Genomic DNA, 26975 nt, shown 5'->3' on the forward strand with positions numbered 1-26975 from the left:
CTTTTACAGATATTTCTAGACATAGCCCCAGGTATCAGGGGCCAGGAATAATTTTTTGGGGATCTTAATCCTGATTATTTGCTTAAAAAGTAATCCAGAGAACAGTTTTTCTGCTCCATTTGCTTGTTGGCACTGCAGAATACAGCCAAATCCTTTCCATGTTGAAGCACTAAAAATCCATCTATTTACAATTGTGGTTTGTCCATCACACGGGTCACATATAAGTGCGCTCAAAATTCTGCCTTTTCTGGCCTCTGTTAAATTTTGTTGCGGTGTGTTAGGGGAAGTTATTGACACCAATTTGCTGGTAAAAAGTTACCTATAGGCCAGCTATTTAAAACTGTGGTTCTCCATCACACGGATCATATGTTCGCTCCAAAATCAGCCATTTGTAGTGAACGTGGAAAATATTGTCCTCCATTTAAAATGGGGAAGGCGCGTGGCAAGGGATGGGGAACTGGACGTGATGGTGCATGCAGAGGTTGAGGCCGTGGGCAAGCTGAAATTGTGCCACAACAAAAACCCACATCTTGCCCAGCCTTCCTGTCCCAATTACTAGGGGGCCGCAGCACACCACTACTGAACCCAGAGCAGTGTCAAAAGGTTGTTTTTCCAGTTCATCACCTGACAGCACCATGTAGGACTTCCTTCTTACCGTCAGTGGGACAGGACCAACGAGCGGTTAAAAGGATCCTCCCCTTACCACCCATCAGTGTTTTTCCTGTCTCACTGAGGATAGGAATGGCAAGCGTATCCTCTGGCGGTGCTATGCAGATGGTGAGGATCGAGGGGGCCCAGCCTTTCCCTTCCCACCACAAGAAGTCTGCGGCTGATACTTGCGATGGGGGGGTCTCTCAGCCAGCGCCAGTGTAGTGCTGCTCCTGGGTTCTGGTTCGCTTCCTCCTCCTTGGGGGCTGTCGGGCTGCACGCCAGGTCACTGGGTTGGTCCCAATCCCTCACGTCCGGCAGGCCGACTAATGAGCAATCCAGGCCGCAGGCGGTGCCCCCATCACTGAAGGTAACGGGCCCGTTGCTGACGGGAGATGCGACGGGTCTGGGGTGCATCAGCCGGCGGGAGGCCGGTAGTCCAGGACCCAGGTGGGTGCAGCGGCCGCGTCATTTCTGGGGACAGGGCTGCATCACTCACCAGGAACAGTGAGCATTCTGCTGGATCGCGGCAGAATGCAGCGACTGCGCAGGTGCCCAGAAAAGGGGGCCTTTTCAGCACGGCCGTCAAGGATGAGCAGGATCAACCAGGTAGGAAATAAAAGGGGGGGAGGGCTCAGTACCCACCGCCGGCCATCCTGAATAGGAACAATACTGGTAGCGTGAACTTACTATGGGGGGACACAGCCAAGCCTGAGGGACCGGAGATGAGCCAGGGGCATGTGAGTAGGCTACTAACAAAAACCGTACCACAATGCCACATTAATACCCTACACTCACTGAGAACGCCAGGATCTCTGTGTGTAGGGAGAGTTATCCACCCTGTCAGGGGAAAAAAAAGTCAGCGAAGAATAAGTGTCCCATCTGCGCCACAAAATTGCGAGAAAGCTGGCAGAAGCCACTCTGTAAGGCCTGTACCTTTAAAATTGTCGGAGAGGAGCAGACATCACTGATTACCAATATGAGGTCAATAATAAGGCAGGAAGTGCAGGCTTCCATATCGGGCCTAAACCTCCCTCATACCAGCTAACCAGAAACCCTGACGGAAAAGGCTGAGGGAAACTAGTCCTTCTTCGGACGAGGACGGCTCAGAGGATTCGGATCAGGAAGAAAAGGAGGATCTGATAAGAAGAGGGAAAGATGCCTCTTCTCTTCAGCAGACACTGATGAGCTCCTGCAGGCAGTACGGGACACGATGCAGTTACAGGACACCCCAGAAGAAGTATCCATACATGATGAAATGTTTGGCGGCCTACGTACCCAGGTCACTAGAGTGTTCCCAGTGAATAACCACATCCGATCCATGATCTTAGAGGAGTGGGAAGATGCGGAAAAAAGACTAGTGGTACCAAGGGATTTCAGGCTCCGTTTACCCTTCAACCCAGAGGATATAAAGACTTTGGACGCAACACCCAAAATAGATGTACCATTGGCCAAAGTGGCGAAAAAGACGGCAATCCTGTTTGAACAATCCTCCAGCCTGAAGGAGCCAATGGACTGTAAAGCAGATGGACTCCTAAAAAGATCCTGGGAGTCTTCAGCAGCCATAATTTGGGCCAACATTGCAGTGAGTTCTGTGGCCCGGTCGATGCATTTATGGGTGGACGATTTAAAGGAACATCTCAAACTCAAAGCAAAAACCCCCAGAGATGTACTCAAATCTCTGCCGTTACTGAATCTCGCAACGGGATTCATGGCAGATGTATCGTACGATTTGCCGCCAAGAGCGAGTGTTTGTCTATTGCAGCCAGAAGAGCAATCTGGCTAAAGACTTGGTCTGGGGATACCCAGTCCAAAAACAAACTCTGTGCCATTCCTTTTTCCGGGGGTAAAGTGTTTGGGCCCATTATAGATGACATACTAGAAAAGGCCTCAGACAAGAAAAAAGGGTTCCATGAGGATAAAACGATGAAGTACCAGCCCTTTTGTAGGTCCCGTCCTAATCAAAGGACAGACTACAGGGGGAAAGGGAAGACTGGGAGATGGCGCTTTCTCAGTGGGTAAGGGAAGAGACTCCATTTTCTCTGTCTCGGGTCACAAAGAAAATGACGCCATCAGAGTGGGAGGTCGGCTAAAAGAATTTCTAGGGGGTTGGCAGAAAATATCACAAAACCCTTGGATTCTATGTACAATCAGCCAGGGCTACAGGCTAGAATTCACCGGCCTTCCCCCAGAGAGGTTCATAGTAACCAAGTCCCAACCTCCGCTAGCCACCTCTGTGGACAGACATCAAGGATCTACTAAAAATAAACGTGGTCATCCCAGTTCCCACTCCAGAAAGACAGGGGTCACAATTCGAGTCTTTTCAATAAAAAAAAAACATTAGGACACTCTCGGACGATCATAAATCTCAAACCCCTGAACAAGTAGATAACTTACAAGAGATTCAAAATGGAGTCCATAAAATCTACGATTCCGCTAATAGACAGGGACATGGTGATGTGCACTTTGGACTTAAAGTGCATACTACAATGTCCCAATCCACACCGCCTACCAGAAATATTTTAGACTTGCCCTGAGTAACCACGGTACAATCCATCACTTTCAATTCCGGTGCCCACCCTTTGGCCTTGGCCCCCAGAATTTTTACCAAACTGATGTTAGTAGTCTGTTACTTGAGAAACCATGGCATGACCATAGTACCATATTTGGATGATTTTTTGCTAGTGGCAAGGTCTGTAGAGCAGCCTCACAACCTCCACGTTACAGGAGTTCGGGTGGGTCAAATTGGGAAACGTCAAATTTAATCCCTCAGCCCAGAATAAAATTTCTAGGAGTCGTACTAGATTCCCACATCAAAACATCTTTTTTACCAGAGGAAATACAGGTCACCCTAATAGAGAATGTCTGCCGGTTCTGAAGGAAACCATGCTCTATAAGGGAGGCAATGAAAATACTGGGCCTAAGGACTACTTGTATCCCTGGGGTGAAGTGGAGTCAGTTTCACTCACAGAAGTTACAGGAGCAGGTTATGCGGACCTGGGACAGAAGACAGAGTCAGAGTTCGTTGGACAAGCGGATGACACTCTCCCAATCAGTAAAGAAATCATTAGAGTGGTGGACCACCCTGGAAAACCTGAAGGTATGGGTACCATGGGTTCTCTGGCCCTCAGTCACCGTGACCACAGACGCCAGTCAGTTTGGATGAGGCGGACATATAGAGGGAGAATTCTATCAGGGACAATGGGACCCAGATATGAAGACCAGGTCATCGAATTTCCGGGAATTATACGCCATATGGAAAGTTCTATACCAGGCCAGAACAAAGATCAGAGGCAAACATGTGAAGGTTCTTTCTGACAATCTGACTGCAGTGGCGTTTTTAAGACACCAGGGAGGCCCAAAACATTCATCTTTACAACATCTGGTGAACCGGATCTTCAAGTGGGCAGAAAAATCGGTCGAATCCATCTCGGCGGTACACCTGGAGGGAGCCAGAAACCAGCTGAAAGATTACCTGAGCAGAACATTGATAAATCCCACAGAATGGGAATTAAACTCGTGAGATATTCAACATGCTGTGTCAGCGTTGGGGAACACCACAGGTGGATCTCTTTGCCTCCAGAACCAAGGTTAGAACCTTCTTTTCGCTAAATCCCCTAGAGGGGGCAGCAGGGGTTGACGCTCTGTCACAACCCTGGGGAGAAGGGCTCCTGTACGCCTTTCCACCCCTTCCACTGATTCCGAGAACACTCGGGAAGATACTAGATGACGGCGCAACAGCGATCGTAGTAGTTCCCTTTTGGATGAAGAGGAGCTGATTCTCCCTACTAAACAGAATGGCGGTGGAAAGACCCATCCTTTTACCAAAGAGACGGGATCTGCTGATCCAGAGGCCTGTCAGACCATGTCATCACCACACTCCAATCAAGTAGGAAGCCGGTAACATCGGCAACTTATAGTAAAATTTGGAAGCGGTTCTGTACCTTCTCAGGAGGAGCTCTAATAGATACTTCAAGTCTGGACATTCCCAGAATCCTTTACTTCCTCCAGCTAGGGTTTAGCAATGGTCTTCGGCCTAGTTCCTTAAAAGTACAGATATCGGCCCTTAGGGTTTTCTTTGATTTCTTTCTAGCCACCCATCCCTGGATAGCGAGGCTTTCTAGTGCCACACAGATTGAGGCCCCTCGCAAGGGAGTCATCTCCACCCTTGGACCTTAACCTAGTCCTTAATGTGCTGTGTAAATCCCCGTATCTCCTGTCAGAGAATATGGATATAGCCAAGCACTCCTTTAAAACCGCTTTTCTCATAGCCATTACATCGGCCAAAAGGTTGGGGGAAATGCAGGCCCTATCTATACAGGACCCGTACCTACAGATTTTTGATAGGTCAAGCCACAGGAATAACCTAACTTTTCTCCCCAAGGTGGTGGTATCTTCCAAGAATATAAACCAGGAAGTGGTTCTTCCCTCGTTCTGCCAACACCCTAGAAATCCAAAGGAGAGGGTCTTTCATAATTTAGACGTCAGAGACAGTGCTAAAATATGTGAAAGCAACCGAGGCTTGGAGGCGAGACAAATCTGTTGATCCAGTACGGGGGACCAAATAAGGGCTGTAAAGCGACAATCTCGAGTTGGATTAAGACTACGATAGACTTGGCCTATAGAGCTCAAGGGAAAGATTCCCTAGACAGTCTAAGAGCCCACTCAACTCGAGCCGTAGCTATGTCATGGGCAGAAAGGGAGGGAGCCTCAGCAGAACAAACTTGCAGGGCTGCAATGTGGACAAACCTTAGTACTTTCGCTAGACATTACAAACTAGATGTGGTGTCCGAACAGTTGGCCTTCGGCAGGAAGGTCTTACATGCAGTAGTCCCTCCCTAAGATTACCATTCTTTGGTACTTCTCCATAGTGCTGTCAGGTGGTGAACGGGAAAACTGTAATTAGACCTACCGGAAATTGTGTCTTCAGGAATCCATCCTGACAGCACTACTAGTTCCCTCCCTACTGCAAGTTTGTGTTTGCATACTGATGCGACGTATCATTTGTATAAGAATTGTTAATAAAGTTTCTATTTGCATCCATCCAGATGTGGTACTTTGGAAAATCACTGATGGGTGGTAAGGGGAGGGTCCTTTTAACCGCTCTTTGCTCCTGTCCCACTGAGGGTAGGAAGGACATCCTCCATGGTGCTGTCAGGATGGATTCCTGGAGACACAATTACCGGTAGGTCTAATTACCGTTTTTGGATAGCAGATAATGCTTCCAGTTACTTTGCCACCACCACACTGTCTTCCACACTGTCAAGTCTCAGTAGCAGTGAGTCTGGACCACATATTCCTGACCCTGATCCTCCTTCCTCCCACCATGCCAAGTGTCCATTTATAGATTCGGGACTCTCGCACGGTCTACTTGAAGCGGGGCAAGAGGAGATCGCATGTAGCCATGTCCAAATATTTGTGCAGCCGCAGTCACATGAAGGCAGTGGTGGGAACTTGTCACATGAGGTGGACGATGATGAGACACAATTGCCAGAAACTCAGGAGGAGGACCAGGGTGCTGAAGTGGAAGACGAGGTGGTGGATGATATAGTAACTGACCCAACCTGGCAGGAGGACATGCAGAGCGAAGACAGCAGCACACAGAGGCAGGGAGGCGTAGCACCCCAACAGGCAGGAAGCAGCAGTGTGATGGCCGCAGACAGAAGGCGGGCAACCGTTCCCCATAACACCAACACAACGGAAGTTGGCAGTACAACTGTTAGGTCTTCCCAAGCCTGATTGTGTTTTTAAACACTCTGCTGATAACCCCAAAAAGGCCATTTTGCACCACCTTCCAGGCCAGCATCAGCAGGTATGTATTTTTTGCAAAAAATGTGTCGACTAAATACCCTGTATTTGTTATACAGCACTTGCTGATTACTTTTATATGTTTTTTACTGCAGAGTATTTTTTCAAATTTTGCCATTTTGTGCTCTCTTGTTGTGGTTCAGCATCAGCAGGGGTAGCAAAACTACCAGCCTTACCACCAGCAAGCACGTCCACGTCCCAGCACAGCGTTCGGTTGTCCATACCCCAGTCCTTGGAATGCAAGTGCAATTAGGCAGCCAACACCCCACAGGCCACACTATTAAATTTCCACATTTCGCAACTGCTTGCGCTCAAAATGTTGTCTTTTTAGTCTCGGAGGTGGAAGCTTTCTCAGACCCTCCCATCGCACAGGCCCTGAGGTGCGGGGTAGTCTCACAAGGAGTGCAAAGTTTGAGAAGATGCTGAGGGAGTACCTTGCTGACCGTACAAACGTCTTCTGTGATTCCTCTGTGTTTTATAATTATTGGGTGTCCAAACTGAAAACGTGGCATGAATTGGCTCTCTACGCCTTGGAGGTCCTGGCCTGCCCTGCCACTAGCGTTTTGTCAGAACAGGTTTTTAGTGCCACTGGTGGAATTATAACGAAAGCACATCTGCCTGTCAACTGAAAATGCAGACAGGCTGACTCTTACAAAAATGAACAACGATTGGGCCAGGCTTCTCAACACCACCGAATGATAACAGCGTACCAAACTCTAATTTAGTGTCTTTTTTTTGGGAGGTATATTCCCATGCACCTCTTCACACCCACACATGGGTGTACGTTTCCTGATTTTGCCTATTTGCTATTGTCGTCCTTCTCCTCAGCCTCATCCTCCACCACATCACCAGGGTGACCATGGCCCATGATGCAACACCCATATAATTTATTTTTTTTTACAAGGTGTTTATTATGCCCGTAAAAAAAATTGGTTATACAGTATGTTCATGTATACCCTCTAGGGGTAAATGTTTGTCAGCCCATACACATAGTGCATGGGCATTACAAGTACAGGAGGACCCCCTCCTTTCTAACGAGAACATTTTTTGAGGCCCTCTTCCACGTCTCTTCAAGGGGCATTGGAGTGCCTCCAAATTTTTGGCAGCCTTGCAATCACTGCATAGGTAAACAGTATGGGAGACCCACTTCCTAATAATGGGAACATTTTCATGAGGCCCTCCTGTGCGTCTCTTCAAAGGGCTATTGGAGTTCGTCAAATGCTTTCAGGGGGTCTTCCCTCATACTTTTCCCATGTCATTTAAGCACTGTTCATCATTTTTTCACAATTTTTTTCTTCTAGTCTAGTCTGCAGACCGCCGGGGGGCCGCCAGAAAAATGCTCGAGTTTCCCATAGACTTACATTGGGCTTGTTCTGTCAGAGTACCCAAGCATTCCAATTTGCTCGACCTGAGGAAAGAGCACCTGAGCATTTTATTGCTCTCCCATCACTAGTGACATCTGATCATTCCCATCCCTTTTGTCTCCACGTAGTACAGATGCCATGAGATTCCAAGCACAGTGCTAGTCTCTGCAGACTTTCCTCTTCAGTCTTCAGCAGCATTTCCCAACATGTTACCCTTTAAAAAGGAAAAAAACTATACTACCCCATAAATAAGGATCTCCCATGATGTGTCCCTGAACAAATTGCCCTCAGTGTGCTTTCTGCTCAAAACATGATCCCCACACTGCCCCTCTGTAATGTAGCCCCCCCACACCATCTCTCCATTATATTCCCCCCCAACATAGCTCCTCTTATTCACCCCACTCTCGCACACAGCTCCTCTGTCTACACCCTACGTCTTTGCATACTGTCTCCTTCACAGTCCTCTCCTCCGTTGCCCCATAACGTTGCCTCATAGTAACAGCCATCCTCCCTATTATAGTAAAAGTAATCTTTAACTCCCCCAGGAGTGCTTTTTTTTTTCCTCCGGTGCGTCCTTTCCTCCGCTCTGCGGTGACAACAGCAGTGTGAGGTGACAGATCGGTGAGGAGGCTAACTAGTGCTCCTCTGCTCTGTCTGGGCTGTATGTTGGGCAGGCCTGTGCTAGTGCAAGCTCTGCTGGAGTACAGTGGTGACTGAACGCCAGGCTTCTGCTGTAACAGCTGGGATCAGAGCTACCCACACCACTTCATAATGGTACCTCTGTTCACATTAAAGGGGTGGCACGAAGGCAAAGTAATTTAAGTCTTTAATGCGATAACTATTTTGTATCATACTTGCATTAAAAATTCTCCATCCTTCCCTAACTACTTTCACTTTTTTTGATGATTCTTTGTCTAAGTATCCCAGTTCATGCTGGGGATTTTCAAAAAAGCGTCATCAGGGGGCAGGAGCAGCGGTCACTTCCACAGTCCCTACTCACTCAAAGCATTATCAGTGACTCTTGTTTCAGGGGCTGGGCTAGTACCTGTGCGTTGTGCACTGTAAGATGTGTACAATGGCAGTGCGCTCTCACTAGCTCAGATGAACGGTTACGAGCTATCCCTGCAAGGGACGTCCCTGGGGTCTGCACGCCGAGTATTTTGACATTGCTCTGTTGCCAAATCGTTACTGCTGATCTGATCCGACAGAGCGCGTTGTCATTGTGTACAGCGACTAGCGTGAAACGATTGGCATCATGACTGTTTCAGGGAGGAGCTGTGACTGCCCCTGATGACTCTGCCCTGGGATTCTTAAAGTATCAAAAAAGTAAATAAAGGGAAAAAATAGAATAGCAGTTAAATAGTGTAGTTACGGAAGGATAGGACATTTTTAATGCAAGTGTATTAGAATATAGCTAAGATTATGGCACTAAATAGTTGGAGATTTAGAATTAAAATTGTTTTGACCGTTGCACCACTCCTTTCAGGCCTGCTTGCCGAGGATGTAATATGGTCTAGTGAGTTCAGGTGGTAAAGGAACCATATAGCTTTTTACTTTCAGCACTATACTGATGACTTGTACGGCTTCCCATAGCAAGCGTAAAAATATTGAAACATTGAGACGTTTCCAAATGTACCAGTTTTAGGTGTTAATAAATTGGGTGTAATTCACGCATATTACGTCTCCCAATTCCAAGAGCCATTAAGAAGTTTCAGGATATTATTTATAGCAACCACCGACCTCAGAGAAAGCAATCCTTTGTTCCACATTAGTGTGTTGTAAATATATTCCGGAACTTCTAGAAACTTCTCAAGGTGGTTGCCGCATAATGTTCATAAAGTGTCGTTTCAAACTTTCAATAAGATATCGTAAAACTTATTTTAGCTTATGCAATTGACTCCCCAGACAAATAATAATCTTTCTCCACCTTACTGTTAAATTTGCCAATTGTAATACAATATTTTTCCCACTTTAATGACAACATATATTGCTTAAATATACAGGGTCCAGAGTGGCAAAAATGGGATGAAATACTTCATCATTTGACTGTGCTTTGTCTGAGTTTACAAACTATTATAACAGGTACGTGGTTCCATTGTAACCTTTTCCTTATTCACCTTGGCTGTTCTGGAGTGTTCTGAAACTTAAACAGAAAAAACTCTTTACGGGTTGTGGTAATCAAAAAAATGACCTATTGTATAAGTCAGTCATTTTCCCTGTGTATTTTTTAGATACTTTTGACATTTTTTTTTTTAACGTTTTTTAAATAGAGGATTTCTTGTTCACAGAATCCAATCTAAGACGTTCTAAAAAAAAGTAACTAAATATAAAAAGATGAAGCTAACTTATTAAAAAATTAGAGGTACGGTATATAAATAAAATAAGTCTATGGGAGGTGACAAGTTAACTGATATTTTTCCTGGTCAGAAAGAGTAGAAAGATATACCTAAATCTTATGCCAACCTCTAACCAAGAAAAAAGTGGATTTTAGTGGAAAGTAGAAGACCGTAGAATAAGAATTTTACTCTGGCTGAACATATGACCTTGTCAGCATGCAGGCCTTTAGAGCAGAAGGACTTTGTAACCTGAATGTCCCTGATATTAACTCAAGGGGATCCATTACCTGCCGAAAAAACAGGTGACACCACTGGCCAGTACCATTACTATAGCAAATAGGAGATGATAAAAGCCAGAACATTTGCCCTGAGATTTTTAGAAGGTGGTGTTATCACAACTTGGATGATAAAGCCACAGAGTCCAAATGAAGGTATCGCCATTGCACTGTCAAAAAGCTTTATTTAAAGTCATAATTAATCCTAAAAATGTCACATTTCACTGCCTATTAGTAGGTTTACTTGGGAGAGCCAAAATTGTCACCTCTATTTTAAATGTGGTGATTGCTACCAATAACTAAATGGCCTCAAAATAAAAAGATTAAAGTACGTAAGGCCATCCATTCCAGGAACTTAAAGATTGCGTTGCTTTAATAAAGGTACATATTTAAACAGAAAAGCGACAAGTGAGGTATTCCAATTAATACTCGCTGGCTTTAGGGACATGGATGGAGTCAAGTAGAAAGTTGCAAATATCAGGACCTTGAGGTTGTAGGCTAAAAGGGTCCAGAGCTAAGGTGTACAGATTAGAGTAGGTAGTATGCTGCCAATGCAAGAGATTCTAACTCTCCAGGTAAACCTTTCCACCACCGTTTGGAAAGTTAGTTACAGAAAGCCTGTCTGCCAGAGCAGGCAAATATACTTCAAGGAAAAAAAAACCTGGTTTCTGCGTTAATTTTTTTTATATAAGTTTATCCATATAAAACAAAATCATAGCAAGTCAACGATACTTGACGCATATCGTCTTGGCAGGCTTAATGATAACATTCTGATACGCTACTTGATCCCTTAAAAACCCTATAACAATACCCTTCCTGACATCATTGAATGAATTAAATTAATATACAACATGAGTTGCATACAGATAATGAATAATAGTATAGCCCAAAAAATGAGAGAATATAGCACATGCAATCAAACTAGCACAGCTTAAATCCACCTAGGGGGACTATTAACTGAAAAGTAAAAAAAGTTAAAATCGACCCCCTTTTTTTAAAAATAAAATTTAATACACACTTGGTATTGCTGTGTTCAGAAAAGCCTGATCTATCGAAATAGAAATACCGTTTAAGGAACGGTACCATGTGACTGCTGAAGGAAAGGAGATTGCGGAGAAGCTGGGGGCTGCAGTGACAGCGCCAGGACGGTACGTATGACCCGACACCCCCGCTCCCCCTCCGACCCCCTGGTGTATATGACTCGGAATATAAGCCGAGGGGGGTACTTTCAGCCCCAAAAAATGGGCTGAAAATCTCAGCTTGTATTCGAGTATATACGGTATATAACCCGATCGGTAAACCACGTAAAAGTAATAAATTAAAGTGCCCAAATTAAGAATTTCTTGGTCTCTGCAACCCCACAAAACGTCATCTGTATTCTTAAATGGCATCAATAAAAAGTTATTGTCACATAGCATAAGCCATCACGTATCTCGATCAACTGGGTTAGGGATCCTGGAAAATGGCAACAACCCCCAAAATTTGTTTGCAACTTTTTTTTTTTTCTTTCCAGAACTAAAATTGAAAGAAAAACTGATATTTGAGATCGTCTTAATTGTACTGACGAGCAGAATCATGTATGGCCGTTTTTACCACAAAATGTACACTTTATAAAACTATTCAAAAAAAGTCAATTTTTTTTCCCCCTCACAATTTCTCTAAAACTTGTAATATTATTTTGTTCCCGTTTTCCAGTTCACTGTGTGGTAAAATTGTTATTCAAAAGTACAACTAGTCCCACAAAAAAAGCCCTCATGTCTCTGTGGGACAGAAAGTTATAGCTCTGGGAAGGAGGAATAAACTAAACCTCAGTGATTGGCGTTAAAGGGTTAAATAAAAACAGTGACTGGTGCATTACAAAGCCAAGGATGTGTTAGTTTTTGCAAATATTAGGCCGGTTTCACACTTACGTTTAGGGCCGCAGTGTTGGCCTGCGCACAGCCGCCGCTAAGCCCCGCCCCCTGCCGCGCCTCCTCCGGTAGCTCCGCTTCTGGGCGCATGACGCTGCATGCGTCATGCGTCCCTTATCTTTATCGCTGAGGATGCAGGCCGTGCGCAGTATGCGTTTGGCGGCGCCTGCGTCCTTTTGACAAGTGCGCCGACCAGCGCCAAACGCAACCTGTTGCAATTTGGTTGCGCTCGGCGCACCGTCAAAAGGACGCAGGCGCCGCCAAACGCATACTGCGCACGGCCTGCGTCCTCAGTGATAAAGATGGGGGACGCATGCAGCGTCATGCGCCCGGAGGCGGAGCTACCGGAGGAGGCGGGGCTTAGCGGCGGCCGTGCACAGGCAGACGCTGCGGCCCTAAACGCAAGTGTGTAACCGGCCTTAGAAATGGTTCCAAATTTTAAATACCCGTTGCTTGAAAGGTGTTAATACATACTTATGCCTATGTTTGAGGTGAACCCTTGAGTTTAATATATCGAACTTGGTCATGACCAGGAGAATTTTCTCAAAATAAAAATTGTAATGCCTTGATTCCTTTTTAGATCTTCACTTTTAGAATTTAAAAATTGAAATTTTTTTTTTGTTACTCACCATAAAATAGTTTTCTCTTCACCTTCATTTGGATATATGGGGACCTTGTGTTAGTGTTGGCTTTAAGTTACATTTTTGCAACATCGCTCCTGCAGGCATGAATTGAATCCGTTTGTAGCAAGCAGAGAATGTTTGGTTCCCATAAATAAAGTGGAGCATCTGAGATTTATTGTGAAAAATGCCCTCCCCTTTGATATGATTTTTTTACATCCTGAAGTTGGTTACACGTCAAACCTCAGAAAAATAAAAGACCATTATTTTTGTAATACCACTGACATTTAATGTTTCCTTACAAGCCGGCAGCGTGGATTTGCACCACAAACTTTTTTTTTTTTTTTTTGTGAAATCACCTGTGGATCCACATCAGTCTTACAATCATGGATCAAATCCGCATATATTGATAAGATTTTTCTTGCTTCTCAACCAAATAAGACCCTATTCTTTGGCTTTTTTTTATACTCTGCCTTTTTGTTCCCTTTAAGAAGTGGATATGGCACCTTTTAAATGTAAAGAGGTAAAAAGATGGGTAGGTGCTCTGTCCCTCAATGGATGTGATAAATGGATTTTATGGTAAGAAAAATCCGTTTTCTTGTCCATGCCATTGGAGGACATAAACCCTGCAAAATTCAAAAGGACTTAATAATAATAATAATAAATTATTCTGCAGCACTTTACATTTCAGAGGGGACTTGTACAGACAATATACATTACAGCATAATAATCGCATAGATCATAACAGATACCAAGAGGCATGAGGGCCCTGCTCGCAAGCTTACAATCTATGAGGAAAAAAGGGGAGACACGAAAGGTGCGTGGTAACAGTTGCCCTGATTGTATGGACCAGCCATAATGTGTGTGTAACAGTACGGATGCAGAGGGCTAATGGATGCATAAAGCATGTGGGAACATGATGCGGGGAACCTGGTTATGGTAAAAAAAAAAAAACTTTTGGCTGTGCCACACAGGGATAGATTAGGTTAATATTTTGAGGCGATAGGCCAGTCTGAATAAATGCGTTTTCAGGGCACGCTTAAAATTGTGGGGATTGGGGACTAATCTTATTGACCTGGGTAGTGCATTCCAAAGAATTGGCGCAGCACGTGTATAGTCTTGAAGACGGGAGTGGGAGGTTCTGATTACTGAGGATGCTAACCTCAAGTCATCAGCAGAACGGAGGGTGCGGGTAGGCTGGTATACTGAAACAAGGGAGGAGATGTAGGGTGGTGCTGAGCCATGGAAGGCTTTGTGGGTGAGGGTAATAAGTTTGTACTGGATTCTGGAGTGGATAGGTAGCCAGTGTAATGACTGGCACAAGGTAGAGGCATCGGTGTAATGATTGGCGAGGAATATGATCCTGGCAGCTGCATTCAAGACAGATTGGAGGGGGGAGGGTTTGGTAAGAGGGAGACCGATTAGAAGGGAGTTACAATAGTCGAGACGAGAATGAATAAGAGAAACAAGTAAGAGTTTTTGCAGAGTCAAAAGTAAGAAAAGGTCGAATTCTAGAAGTGTTTTTTGAGGTGCAGATAAGAACGAGCCAGTGATCGGATGTGGAGGACAAAGGAAAGCTCAGAGTCAAGTATGACCCCAAGACAGCGGGCATGTTGCTGGGGAGTAATAGTAGAACCACACACGGAAATGGCAATGTCGGGTATAGGTACATTAGTAGCAGGCGTTCAGTTTCAGATATAGTGAGGACATGATGTTAGACACAGCGTTTAGACAATTGCTGGTGTTTTCTAGAAAGGCTGGCGTGATGTCAGGAGAAGAAGCGTATAATTGAGTGTCGTTAGCATAGTGATGGTACTGGAAACCAAATCTACTGATTGTTTGACCAATAGGGGCAGTATACAAAGAAGAGGAGGGTCCTAGGACTGATCCTTGAGGAACCCCAACAGTAAGGGGAAGATGAGGAGGAGGAGGAGCCAGCAAAAGATACAGTAAAGGAGCGGTCAGAGAGATAGGAGGAGAACCAGGAGAGAACGGTGTCCTTGTGGCCAATGGAACGGAGCATAGTGAGGAGGAGCTGATGATCCACAGTGTCGAATGCTGCAGAGAGATCCAAGAGAATTAGCATGGAGTAATGACCATTTGATTTAGCTGTTAGTAGATCATTAGAGACTTTAGTGAGGGCAGTTTCAGTAGAATGTAAAGAGCGGAAACCGGATTGGAGAGGGTCGAGAAGAGTTTTCTGAGAGATGGCGGATAAGACGGGAGTGGACCAGGCGTTCCAGGAGTTTAGAGATGAAGGGAAGATTAGAAACAAGTCTATAGTTAGCGGCACAGTTTTGGTCGAGGGATGGTTTTTTAAGTAGTGGATGTATGATGGCATGCTTAAATGAGGGAAAGATACCAGAAAAGAGAGGGAGGGGTTAAATATTTTAGTTAGGTGAGGGGTGACAGCAGGGGAAAGGGTCTGGAGTAGATGTGATGGAAATGGGTCACTGGTGCAAGTGGTTGGACGAGAAGATGCAAGGAGCCTGCTTACTTCTGTGACTGGTTCAAAGTCAGAGAGTGAGCTAGATGCAGTGGGGGAGGGAGGACCGTGCATGGTATGAGGTGATTGGGAGATAATTTTCTGTCGGATCTGGTCAATTTTTTCTTTGAAGTAATTGGCCAGATCGTCAGCTCGAAGCATACAGACTTTGGGTCTGTATGAGAGGGCAGGCCTGGAGAAAGGCTGCTTTTCCTCAAGCATGCAATGTGCAAGACATTGCATGATGAAAGTACAGCCTAACAAATTCTATAAGAAAATTGATCAATAGCTGTACATAAATCTATTTAAGCCGATTACCAGAAAAAAATTATTTGCGCTCCAGTGGAATAAACCATTCCATGAAGGAATACATTTACTTTTAGAAGTGGGTTTAAAACGTTAGACAGAGACTAAAGAAACTTGAGAGAATAAGACAATGACCCTGCAAACTGGAGGCCAAAAACCTCATGAAAGAAAAAAGGTGACAAGACACGAGTTGCCTTGTCCTGTAGAATCCTGAAAGAGTGAAAGATCAAATACCAGATCAAACCAATAAGGCATCTGGCGGGGAAAACGGGGCTGATGGAAGAGAAGTCTTAAGGACCACTCAATGGAAAGTATCGCGTGATTGCTTGTTGTCACATCTTCAATTTGGCAACGTACGTCATTCACATTATCACATTATAGTGTTCTAAAAAAAACGCAGGGGAAATTGCTTTCCGGATTAAATCCTTTCTTTGGAAGATCTTTACCGAACAAGTGTTCTGTTTTTTTTTCCTTTCTCTAAAGTTGCAGTACTAAGAACAAGGATGTTATAGTTTTAGATGGTAAACCTGGATGTGGGAATTAATTCTGGACGAGTTTTTCAGTTAAAGCTAACACCAAAAATTGTTGTCAGTTGAGTGAACAGGTAGGATACCTATCTAAGAAATGCAGAGCCGGAAGAAACCCTAGGAATCCCTCTAAGTGTGAATTGGTGTTTAGAAGTTATAGATGCCTTGATTACTCTTATGTTGAGTTTGAGACTAGATCTATGGCATTTTGCTGCTTGACGCAGATGTGGAAAAATTTCTTTGGAGGAAAAGTTTTACATGGCTACGTACAAGGAGACTTAAGTGATAAAGTGGCTTGGCATTGTTAACCTCACCAGGAAACAGGCTGGAGGTTGGGCCCGTGCAGATGGATCAATAAGAACTGAACTATGATTAAGCCGCTAGGTTGAAAATAACTCCACTAGTATCTGAAATGGAAAGTGCCAGAGTTGCAATAGAATTAACTGATTATTCCCTATGAGGGCTTTAGCCAATCATTGTGGCCACACCTCTACTAGAGCGGAATAGCGATGTGGTCCAGAATGTTTTGTGGGCCTGTATCCGAGTAGGAAGAAATCTTAAACACAGAGCTGGGTTAAGGGAATCTTTACAATTTTTATATACATCCACGTGAGTTGTGAGCTTCGATGATCCTTCAGTAAAGTGTGCTGGAACAACTGGACACTTGCAATGAAAGTGGACCCTTTAGGACTGAAATGTGACTAGGCCTGCTTTTCTCATTAAAGGGGTTGTCCGGGCATTTCACATAATCTCAGTACATATCTAGGCTGCAGAATTATGACAATAAGTAATTTACTGAACAGTGATCTATGGAAAGTGAAACTAGTGAGGAGGGAAAATTGTCCTGTATTCTGGGACAGGCTGCTCCCATCAGTATTTTGTCATTAGAGACACAGTGCTCACACATACTGCACCAAATCTGCTGCTGTGTGAAGACATCAGTGACAAAGAGCTGTCTCATTCACACAGCAGAAGCTTTGTCACACAACAGATTACATCAGTGACTGCCATCCCCTGTGCAGATTAGAAGCTGCAGACCCCCAATCACTGGCCATCACAGTTCTCACTTCTGCCAGCAGCCTGGGACAGTGAGGGAAAGAATTACTGATGAGTTATGTTTTGTAATCATGGAGTGGCCCAGAATACAGGACGATTTTCCCTCCTCACTAGTTTAACTTTACATAGATCACTGTTCAGCATGTGTCTGGGGGGAAGAGCAGCTGGGTGGTCTGCTCTCTGCAGTGAGGCTGCTAGAGGGGGAGGATTTGTTACTGTGTGATGAGGGCTTCTTCATGTGGACGGGGAGGGCCTGTAGCTATGGAGGGTGGTGTTGCTATAGAGGGCATGTTTGGAGTACAGTAGGAGGTTACGACCAGTTCTCATTTCAATGCCATAACACCCCCCCCTGGCCGTTCTGTTCAGAATATCTAGAAAACCGTTCAAACTAGTGACAAAGTAAATTACCTATTGTCATAATTCTGCTGCCCAGATATGTACTGAGATTATGTGAAAAGCTCGGAGAACCCCTTAAAGGTAGGTGGTAAGGACCATCTGAAAACTTCTCCTTAGAGAAACCTGGAAGATGCTATAGCAAAGCTAAACAATGGGAAAAGTTTAAGTGTACTCTCTTGTAAATGTACTTCTTGGTGGGACTGCACTTGCAAGAAGGCCAACTGTAGATTGAAGTGATTACCGTATATACTCGAGTATAAGCTGAGGCCGCTAATTTTGCCACAAACTGGGAAAACTTATTGACTCATGTATAAGCCTAGGGTGAAAAATTCAGCAGCTACTGGTAAATTTAAATAAAAATAGATGCCAATAAAAGTAAAATTAATTGAGACATCAGTAGGTTAAATGTTTTTGAATATCCATATTGAATCAGGAGACCCATAGAATTCTCAATACAGTTCATGATGGCCCCATAAGATGCTCCATACAAAATACGCCCCATATAATGCTGCACAAAGGTTAATAATGACCACAAAAGGCGCTCCATAGACCATGCCCCATATGCTGCTGCGAACAAAAGACATGCGCACCTCTCGTCGCTGGGGGACAGGTGCCGGTGTCCTATGCAGGCAGGGACACCGGCGAGTTATGGGGGACAGGTGTCTGTGTCACCGCTGGCTCTGGGCCCCGGCACCACTCTGTCTTCCGGGTCCTCTGTCAGTGCCTGTTCAGGCAGAGGGCGCGCACTAACTACGTCAACGCATCCTCTGACCTGAACATCACAGCCAGAGGACACGGAAGACAGAGCGGCGCGCGGCAGTGGAACGGGGACAGGTGAATATGGCATGTCTCCCCCCCCGTCATACTCACCCCCTCCTGGTTTGTCTCTGCAGCCCCTGCTTCTCCCATGCTCTCTGGCTCTGCAGCTCTTCCTTGCTTCAGTGGTCACATGGTACAGCTCATTAAAGTCATGAATATGTGCATATTCATGACTATGAGCGGTACCACGTGACCGCTGAGCACAGGTGCCAGAGACCATGGGAGAAGCAGGGGGGCTGCAGAGACCACGCCAGGAGGTGGTGATTATATGTGACAGCTGTGCTCACCCTCCCCACCTACCCCCCTGGCGTTTGACTCTAGTATAAGCGGAGAGGGGGCACTTTCAGCCTTAAAAAATGGGCTGAAAATCTTGGCTTATACTAGAGTATATACAGTAGATTACAAGGCAAAGGCAGAGACCAGGTTTGTTCACTTGTTCCTTGGCAGGAGAAGGATCCAGGTAAGAAATTTAATATTTTACAAGAAGATGAACAACACCAACAATCAAGTGTGAGGGAAGGATTGGTTGAAAAATGCAATGACCCTATTCCTAAGGAAGGGCTGAGTCTCAAACACTTTAGTGAGAACAGCAACTTTTTGCACAAATCCCCAACAAAAAGCTAATACTAAGGGGAAATTGAATCTTGCAGCCAATAGAAAATATGTCACGAACCCAGGGATTAAAAGGAAAAAGGAATGCATGTCCCAAAGGGAAAAAAGGCTCCCATCTTCTACTTGAGCAGCTTTGGAGGGCAGCTCATTGTGACAATGGCTCACATTAATGTATGTTAACATGAACTGGTACACTGAGCTGTGGTGTAGAAGAGAGCATTTTGTGATAAGCTGTGCCTTCTGAGGTATGCAGGCTAAAGGACTGAGTTAAACAGGATGTCTGTTTTGGGGGAGATGAGAAGGAAAAAGGGCTATATCAAAACGAATGTTAAACCTCTTCTTGAAGAGGAGATCCCAGCGAGGGGATAAGCTAGGAAGGTAAGAATCTGATTTGTGACTAGCACTTGGCCATAGTCATTTGATTCGGCAGTAACCCAACACATTGAAGTGAGGGTGCAAACATCTTTGCTGGATGGCTCATTCAGTTGTAGCTATCCCATCTGTTACAGGCAGAGCTAATGACTGTTCCCAAAGTAGATCTAGGTAAAGGAATTTTGATATCATAGTCCTTGAAGTGCAAGATATAATATGTAGGGCACATTTCAAAAACTGACGGTCACATCCAAGCAAAAGCATAGTGTGAACAGGTGCTTAACCTAGAGTCACCAACTCATATACATTTAAGCAAAAAAAAGGAAGCACACTGTAGCTCCAAACCATGCAAACATGAAAAATGAATAATGAATTGCATTACTGCATTAGAAGTATGAAAAATTGAGAAAGTTTAGCGCATAAAATGGCCAAGTTGTCTCCATCTGAATGGGAACCTATGAAAAATCCTCTGTTAGGACTGAAGTCTATATCTCTGTGGAGGGGAAAACAAGAACGGGACCTGGAAAACGAGAAATGCCTTAATGTGGCTTCCAGGTACACACAACTTGGCCATTTTATGCGCTAAACTTATGCGCTAAAAGCCACGTTTCCATATAGACGAGCATTGTAAAGGATGTGCTCCACAGTTACTGTTCTGCTTCACGGGGTCCACTGCAGATGTAACTAGACTAGCTTTGCATCCTGCCTGGTTTGACAGGTTTCACCTGTGCACTTAAGGTTTGACAACATTGAATAAGAGGGTATGCCAAGTTGGTGTTGACCCTTGGGAAGACCAGGCTTTGGATGAGCTGTGTAGAGAATCATTGATAAGTTACTTTTGGGATGGTGCAGTTGACTAGTTCATACTTGCCTAGGGACAATTAGATTATACAAATTCTATGCAGCTGTTGCCATGGTGTATAGAACATTCTGATTACATGCAGTTGTCCTTTTGTGCAGTACATAAATGTTCTACCCAGACATCATTCTAGGGAACATACAGATTGTAGGTGGCTGTCAATCTGGAGGGCAACATACAGGTTCTATTAGAGCTGGATCCTAATTGCACTTAAAATTGTAGCCTTTCACCCCGGGAGAGGCATGTTAGGTTAGGGTCCCCAACAAAAGGGTAGGCCTGGTCGCTGGCTGTTGGACTTTCAAGAAATGTTTAATTGGTGCATTAAGTAACTTTTATTTTTAATGGAAAAGAAAAAAGAGCAAGGCAGTACGGTGAGCTGGATTATTTTCTCTTTTTTTCTACCATTTTATTTTTAATGTATTTTCTGTAACAGTAATGCAGTTACAATTTCATATATTCAATATCTGCATATTATAGCATTTCAGAGTGCGGGTGTTTTTTCTTAGCTTTGACTTGGTTCTATGCAGATGTCACCTTGGTGGGAATATAATAGATTTTATGGGGATGTTTCCCAAAATGGCAGATTCTAAGCAGACTGTGCCTGGTTGGCATAACATGCATATTCCATGCTGATTAGTCTGACCCCAGGCCTGTGGCTGCAAATATGGCTCTGAGATGCTGGATCTCTTCACCTTACTTACAATTGGCGACAGTCGCAGATAGCTTAAGTCAGCTGCCGCCACACGTTATGAAGCATCCAGAAGAGATTTTGATTTCTTTAAGAATTCTTGTTGAATGCATACACAGCAGCAGGTAAAAGACTTCAGACAAGCTGAAAGCACATGTGCCTCTAATGAAGCCAAGATGGAGACTTAGACACAGGGAGAAGGAAGTGACGTCACATGCAGAAGAGGGAGACAGAAGAGACAAACTTGATGGAAGGGGATAATTTCAGCTATGCAAAACACAGGAACACATAGCAACAATAAACAATGAGAGACTGCAATACGGCATGTAAAATGTACAGGTCAGTCTGTAAAATGTCTCATTCATGAGACATAACACTCCCCGTTTGAAATCTTTAGATTTCATAATTCTTATGTCCTCTGGAGATGTCACTGTAAACCTGAAAAACAAAGGGGAAAAAAGCATGCAAGTAATAACAGTTGTAGTCCAATTGGCATGGTCCATTCTTCAGTTGGAGGTATGAAGTCCTCAACAGCGGAATAGACCAAGTCCAAACGTAAACCTATCTTCAGATTGGGGAAGCCGCAACGTGCAAACGCTTCTGCCAACCCAATAATCCGCTGGAGAATCTTCAGTGTTAGAATGTTCCAACACAGCTGAAGGAATACATGGCGGTTGGCTCCCTGCCGTGAGCTGTGTCCAAAAACAACAACTTTCATGTGATGTCCTCCTTCAGCAATCCGTGATGATCGATCACTGGGTCCAATTCAAACAGAGAACTGTTCTTAGGCTAGTACCCCTTGTGATACTGTAAATCTCGTGACCATATTCTTGTTGCACACATCGGATGATGAATTGCTCGGCATGTCTGATATCCGCAACGGTAGGGTATCCTCTACACATATGCCAGCCACAACATTCTGATGTCTTGTTACCGACAAAGGCCTGGGTGATGTGAATAAGACGTGCTATGGCCCGCACGACAGCTGACCATCTTGAGAAGTGCTCAAAGCGGAGAGATCTCAGTTTCAATTTTGGCAACACAGAAGTGTAGTGAGTAGAAATGATTGGTCTGATCTTTATCAGACTCTGGTTCCACCAGCTCGTAAATGTTGTTGGAAGTCCCTTGAACTGGAATCCTCGTACAGGAGCCTTGGAGATGACACCCACATGTTGTCATTGAGTTTAGACATGGCTGTGAGTCTCGTCCCTCGGTCAGCTGGATTCATGTCAGTAGGGACGTAGTACCACTGGTCAGGGGTAGAAAAGCCTATCTACCCTGCTGGACCTCTCTGACCTTTCCCTGTGCACTGCAGTACTTTACTCTGCCCTCAACATGGCAGATAAAGTACGCCTGAGTCGGAGCCTCAGCAAAAGTAAGGAGGACGGCATCGTATTAATGGGAGGACCCGGACCGTGACACCCACCGGACCCGACCCTGCCCCCCGGTAAGTATAATCTAACTTGTTCTTCTTATCTTTCAGGTTACATTGGGGGGCTTATCTACAGCATTATACACTGCTCAAAAAAATAAAGGGAACACTCAAATAACACATCCAAGATCTAAATGAATGTAATATCCTCATTGAATACTTTGTTCTGTACAAAGTTGAATGTGCTGTCAATATAATGACATAAAAATCATCAATGGAAATCAAGTTTTTGAACAAATGGAGGCCTGGATTTGGAGAGACCCCCAAAATGAAAGTGGAAACAAGTCAAAATGATGCTCAGTATTGTGTGTGTGTGTGGCATCCACGTGCCTGTATGACCTCCCTACAACGCCTGGGCAGGGCATGCTCCTGATGAGGTTGCTGATGTTCTCCTGAGGCGTCTCCTCCCAGAACTGGACTAAAGCATCAGTCAACTCCTGGACAGTCTGTGGTGCAACGTGACGTTGGTGGATGGAGTGAGACATGCTGTTCCAGATGTGCTCAATCAACAGGCAGGCCAGTCCATAGCTTCAATGCCTTCATCTTGCAGGAACTGCTGACACACTCCAGCTACATGAGGTCTGGCATTGTCCTGCATTAGGAGGAACCCAGGGCCAACCGCACCAGCATATGGTCTCAAGGGGTCTGAGGCTCTCATCTCGGTACCTAATGGCAGTAAGGCTTCCTCTAGTGAGCACATGGAGGGCTGTGTGGCCCTCCAAAGAAATGCCATCCCACACCATTACTGACCCACTGCCAAACTGGTCATGCTGAAGGACCTTGCAGCTTCACCAGCGAGGACGCTGGTCTCTAAGGTAAATATCAGGTTACTAAGCGGCGCACGTCACTTAGTTACCCGATGTGTACCTTAGAAACCTGCGTGCTCGTGCCGGGAGCTGCCAGCATGCAGGTTTCTAAGGTACACATCAGGTAACTAAGTGACGCGCGCCGCTTCGTAACCCGATATTTACCTTAGAGGCCAACTCCCTTATCGTATAAGGGAAATTTCCTGTTTTGGACAGGTATTGGATGACGTATTAGGGAAAGTCGACAACAAAATTTCCCAAAAAACAGCCGTTTTGGGCCTTTTCAGTGCTCCTTTCAGAAGGGCCGGAAATCCAGGAGACTACAAGATAAGGATCAAGACAAACTGCTCTGACAAGCGATCCAGAGGTGGGAGAGGCTTCTACTTCGGCAAGCCCACCAAAAACACCAAAAAACCCTATCAGTAACAGGCCTTCTCAGGTGCACTTCCTCCCAGCTTGGGAGCGGATCTTATCAATCACCTAGATCCGACAAATTGTGAGAGCCAATCTGGAGTTAAGGTTCCACCACTGGCCTCCACGAGGATATATGCAGTCCTTTAAAGAAAAACAGTCTGGAAGGTGAAACAATCTCACTGCTAGACAAACATGTCCTAAAAGAGATTCCGGTAGAAGGATAGAGTTTTACTCCCCCCTATTTAAAAAAACAAAAAAAAACAAAACTCCCAGACAATCCCTGAAGGACAACTATAAATCAGAGAAGACCTCAACAGGTATCTGATAATCCAGTCTTCCAAGATTAAGACTATAAGGTCAGCAGTAGAACTCCTCCTCCTTTCGCAGTGCTATATAGCAGTCCTTGACCTCAAGAACGCTCATCACCACATCCTTATCCAGCAATAAGGCTGCAAATGTCAGAGTGGCAGTCCAGATGGGATTTCAGTGGCGTCACTTTCAATACGGGGCTCTGCCCTTTGGAGTAGCGCTAGCCCTAGAGTTTTCACAAAGATTAATTGCAGAAGTCACAGCGCACCTCCGAGGAAAAGATACTCTGATACCATATTTGGTCAACTTCTTGATAGTGGGAAGTGTCTGTCGAGAACAAGTCAGAATAGTGATGGGAACACTACAGACGCTGGGGTGGCAGTTGAACCTCAAAAAAAATCAAAACTGGAACCGGAAAAAAGAGCCAGAAATGGCTCTGTGAAGGACCATGTCTGTATTGGGGTCCCTCACCTCCTGCATAACAGCAGTGAAATGAGCCCAGTTCCACACAACGGAACCGTAAGGGTGTGTGCTGCAGAACAACCGGGAACTTCAGGTATGGTTAGAGCAGAAGCTCACCCTCCAGACACTCAGGTGGCGGTTACAGATAGTCATCTCCGAGAGGAGTACCCTGCACACACACACAACCTCCAAGGTGGTCACAACGGAAGCCAGTACTTGGGGGTCGGAAGCCCACCTAGACACATTATGGCTCCAGGATCCCTAGGCCAAGGAGGAAAGAAAACTATCCTCAAATGATTAAGAACTTCTAACAAATCAAAAAGACGCTAAAGAAATTGGTACCACACTTGGAGGACAGCATGTGAGAGTCCTATCAGACAACCAAGCAGGGGTTGCATATGTAAACCACCAGGGAGACACCCATTTGTCAGTCCTTGATGCAGATAGTCACCGGTCCTTTTAGGCTGAAGGTGACTACTCTTGTCAAAGGGCCTCCAGTAAGCAGCTTGAGGCCGAATCATGACTCTGGCGGAACACCAGTTCCTCTCATTACTGGCCCTGCATATCCAATGTATCGATGACCTGAAGGCAGACTGTCTGAGTAGGAACCACTGGAGCCAAGGAGAATGGTACCTAAAAGAATCCATTTTTCAACTGATAATGCACATGTCGGAAAAACCCAGTATAGATCTCTCCGCCTCAAAAAAGCCAACAGGAAGGTTCAGAAATTTTGCTCCCAAAATCAATCAGACCATTTTGCAGTAGACTCCTTCAGGATAGAGTGGACATCAGGTCTTCCGTACGCTGTCCCTCCAATATGCCTCATACCAGCGGTTTTGAGGAAGATCAGGGAGGACAGAGCCAGAGTGATTATGATGGCTCCCTTTTGGCCGAAAAGACCATGGTTTTACTGGCTGAGTGATGTCAGTGACAGAGGTCTAGGGCCTTCTAACAGAGTCCCTTCAATCACCCTCAGAGATCCAGGCTGCAGTTGACAGCCTAAAATTTAAAAGGTCACTACTAGAGAAAAAGGGATTCTCAGCAGCATTAATATCCACCTTACTCAGTAGCAGAAAACCAGTGACTACAAAGAATTTGGAGGAGGATATGTAAAAAAAAAAATCTTATCTACCTCAAACCAAATACGGGAAGGGAAAGACCCGATAGTGGCAATACTGGAATTTCTGCAGAAGGGTTTAGGATTGGGGTTAGCTGTCAGTACCCTCAAAATATACGCCCTGGCAGCCTTATTCAACTGTGACCTAGCAAACAATAGGTGGGTGGCCAGGTTTATCCAGGCCTGTACTAGAGCTGACTGTCCCATCCCCTACTCCTCCTCCTTGGGATCTAAATTTAGTCCTATCATCTGACAAAGTCCGTTTGAACCACTAAACACAACATCAGATAAAGTGTTAACTGTAAAGACAGCCTTATTAGTAATGCTCACTTTGGCCCGTAGGTTGAGGACTTACTCGCATTATCAACAGACCCTCCCTACACTCAGGCCATGGGCAATAGAGTTGTGTTGAAACTAGATTCAGCACACCTTCCCAAGGTGGTATAAAAATTCCATGGGCCGGCTCAGGAGATAATTTTGTCATCCCTTTGTTCTAACCCTAACTACCAGAAGGCGGAGAGGCTTCATTACCTAGATGTGAGGAGATCTCTCCTGCAGTATTTAGAAGTAACGAGACCTTGTGGAAAACAGTGGGCCTTATTTGTCTCATTCAAAGGAGCAAGGAAGGGCCTTAAAAGCATATAAACAGACTATAGCTAGATGAGTGAGAAAGGCCATTATGCCAGCATATAGCAGTACAGGCAGGGCTATACCAGAAGGATAAAAGCCCACTCCAATGGGGCCTTGGCGATGTCCTGGACAGAGAGCAGACGCTCCCAATGACCAAATCTGTAAGGCGGCCTCTTGGTCCACTCCATCTACCTTTGTCAAACACTATAGGTTAGACCTATTTGCTATCTCTGATCTCGCATTCGGGAGAAGAGTGTTACAAGCAGAGATCCCTCCCTAAGAGAATACAAATCTCTAACTCTTGTGGTGCCGTCATGTAGAATGGAAAAACACAGGTATTACATACCTGGTATTATTTTTTTTTTCATGAGACTTGGACGGCACCCTTATATTCCCTCCCTATTGATCACATCATTAGTTGGGTGCATTATACACTTTCTTGGGTGTTGGAAATTTAGTAGTGTAAAGGATGTATTTATATGTACACTAACCTGCGGAGTTCCTCTCGTGCTCTGTAAAACAACTGATGCGGAGAGAGGAGCCGCCCCTTTTATCTTGAAGGTTTCCTGTCCTTGTTGGGCGGATCCCCTCTCGTGGTGGTCATGTCTCATGAAAAACACATGACCAGGTATGTAATACCCGTGTATTTGTCATAGAATCAAAAATTCATTAAAATTCACAAGTAATGATTCCTCCTGTCAAACGGATCAAAATGGTCCCCAAA

General features: G+C 44.9%; 1 protein-coding gene across 4 annotated transcripts in view; it reads left to right on the forward strand.

Annotated features, from left to right (window-relative positions):
- SIMC1 (SUMO interacting motifs containing 1) overlaps positions 1 to 26975 on the forward strand; it is a 126004-nt gene that overhangs the window by 82367 nt on the left and 16662 nt on the right. For 2 of the 4 annotated variants that reach the window (XM_073566077.1, XM_073566079.1), the window contains exon 9: positions 9824 to 9902. The exons of the other annotated variants lie outside the window; for them this stretch is intronic. In XM_073566077.1, the coding sequence (XP_073422178.1) occupies positions 9824 to 9902 (79 nt within the window). The remainder of the gene's footprint in view (positions 1 to 9823; positions 9903 to 26975) is intronic. 4 annotated transcript variants of the gene reach the window in all.

The sequence above is a fragment of the Dendrobates tinctorius genome, unplaced genomic scaffold (assembly GCF_039654945.1).
Source record: "Dendrobates tinctorius isolate UK_male_01 unplaced genomic scaffold, ASM3965494v1 ptg000001l, whole genome shotgun sequence".
NCBI lineage: Eukaryota > Metazoa > Chordata > Amphibia > Anura > Dendrobatidae > Dendrobates > Dendrobates tinctorius.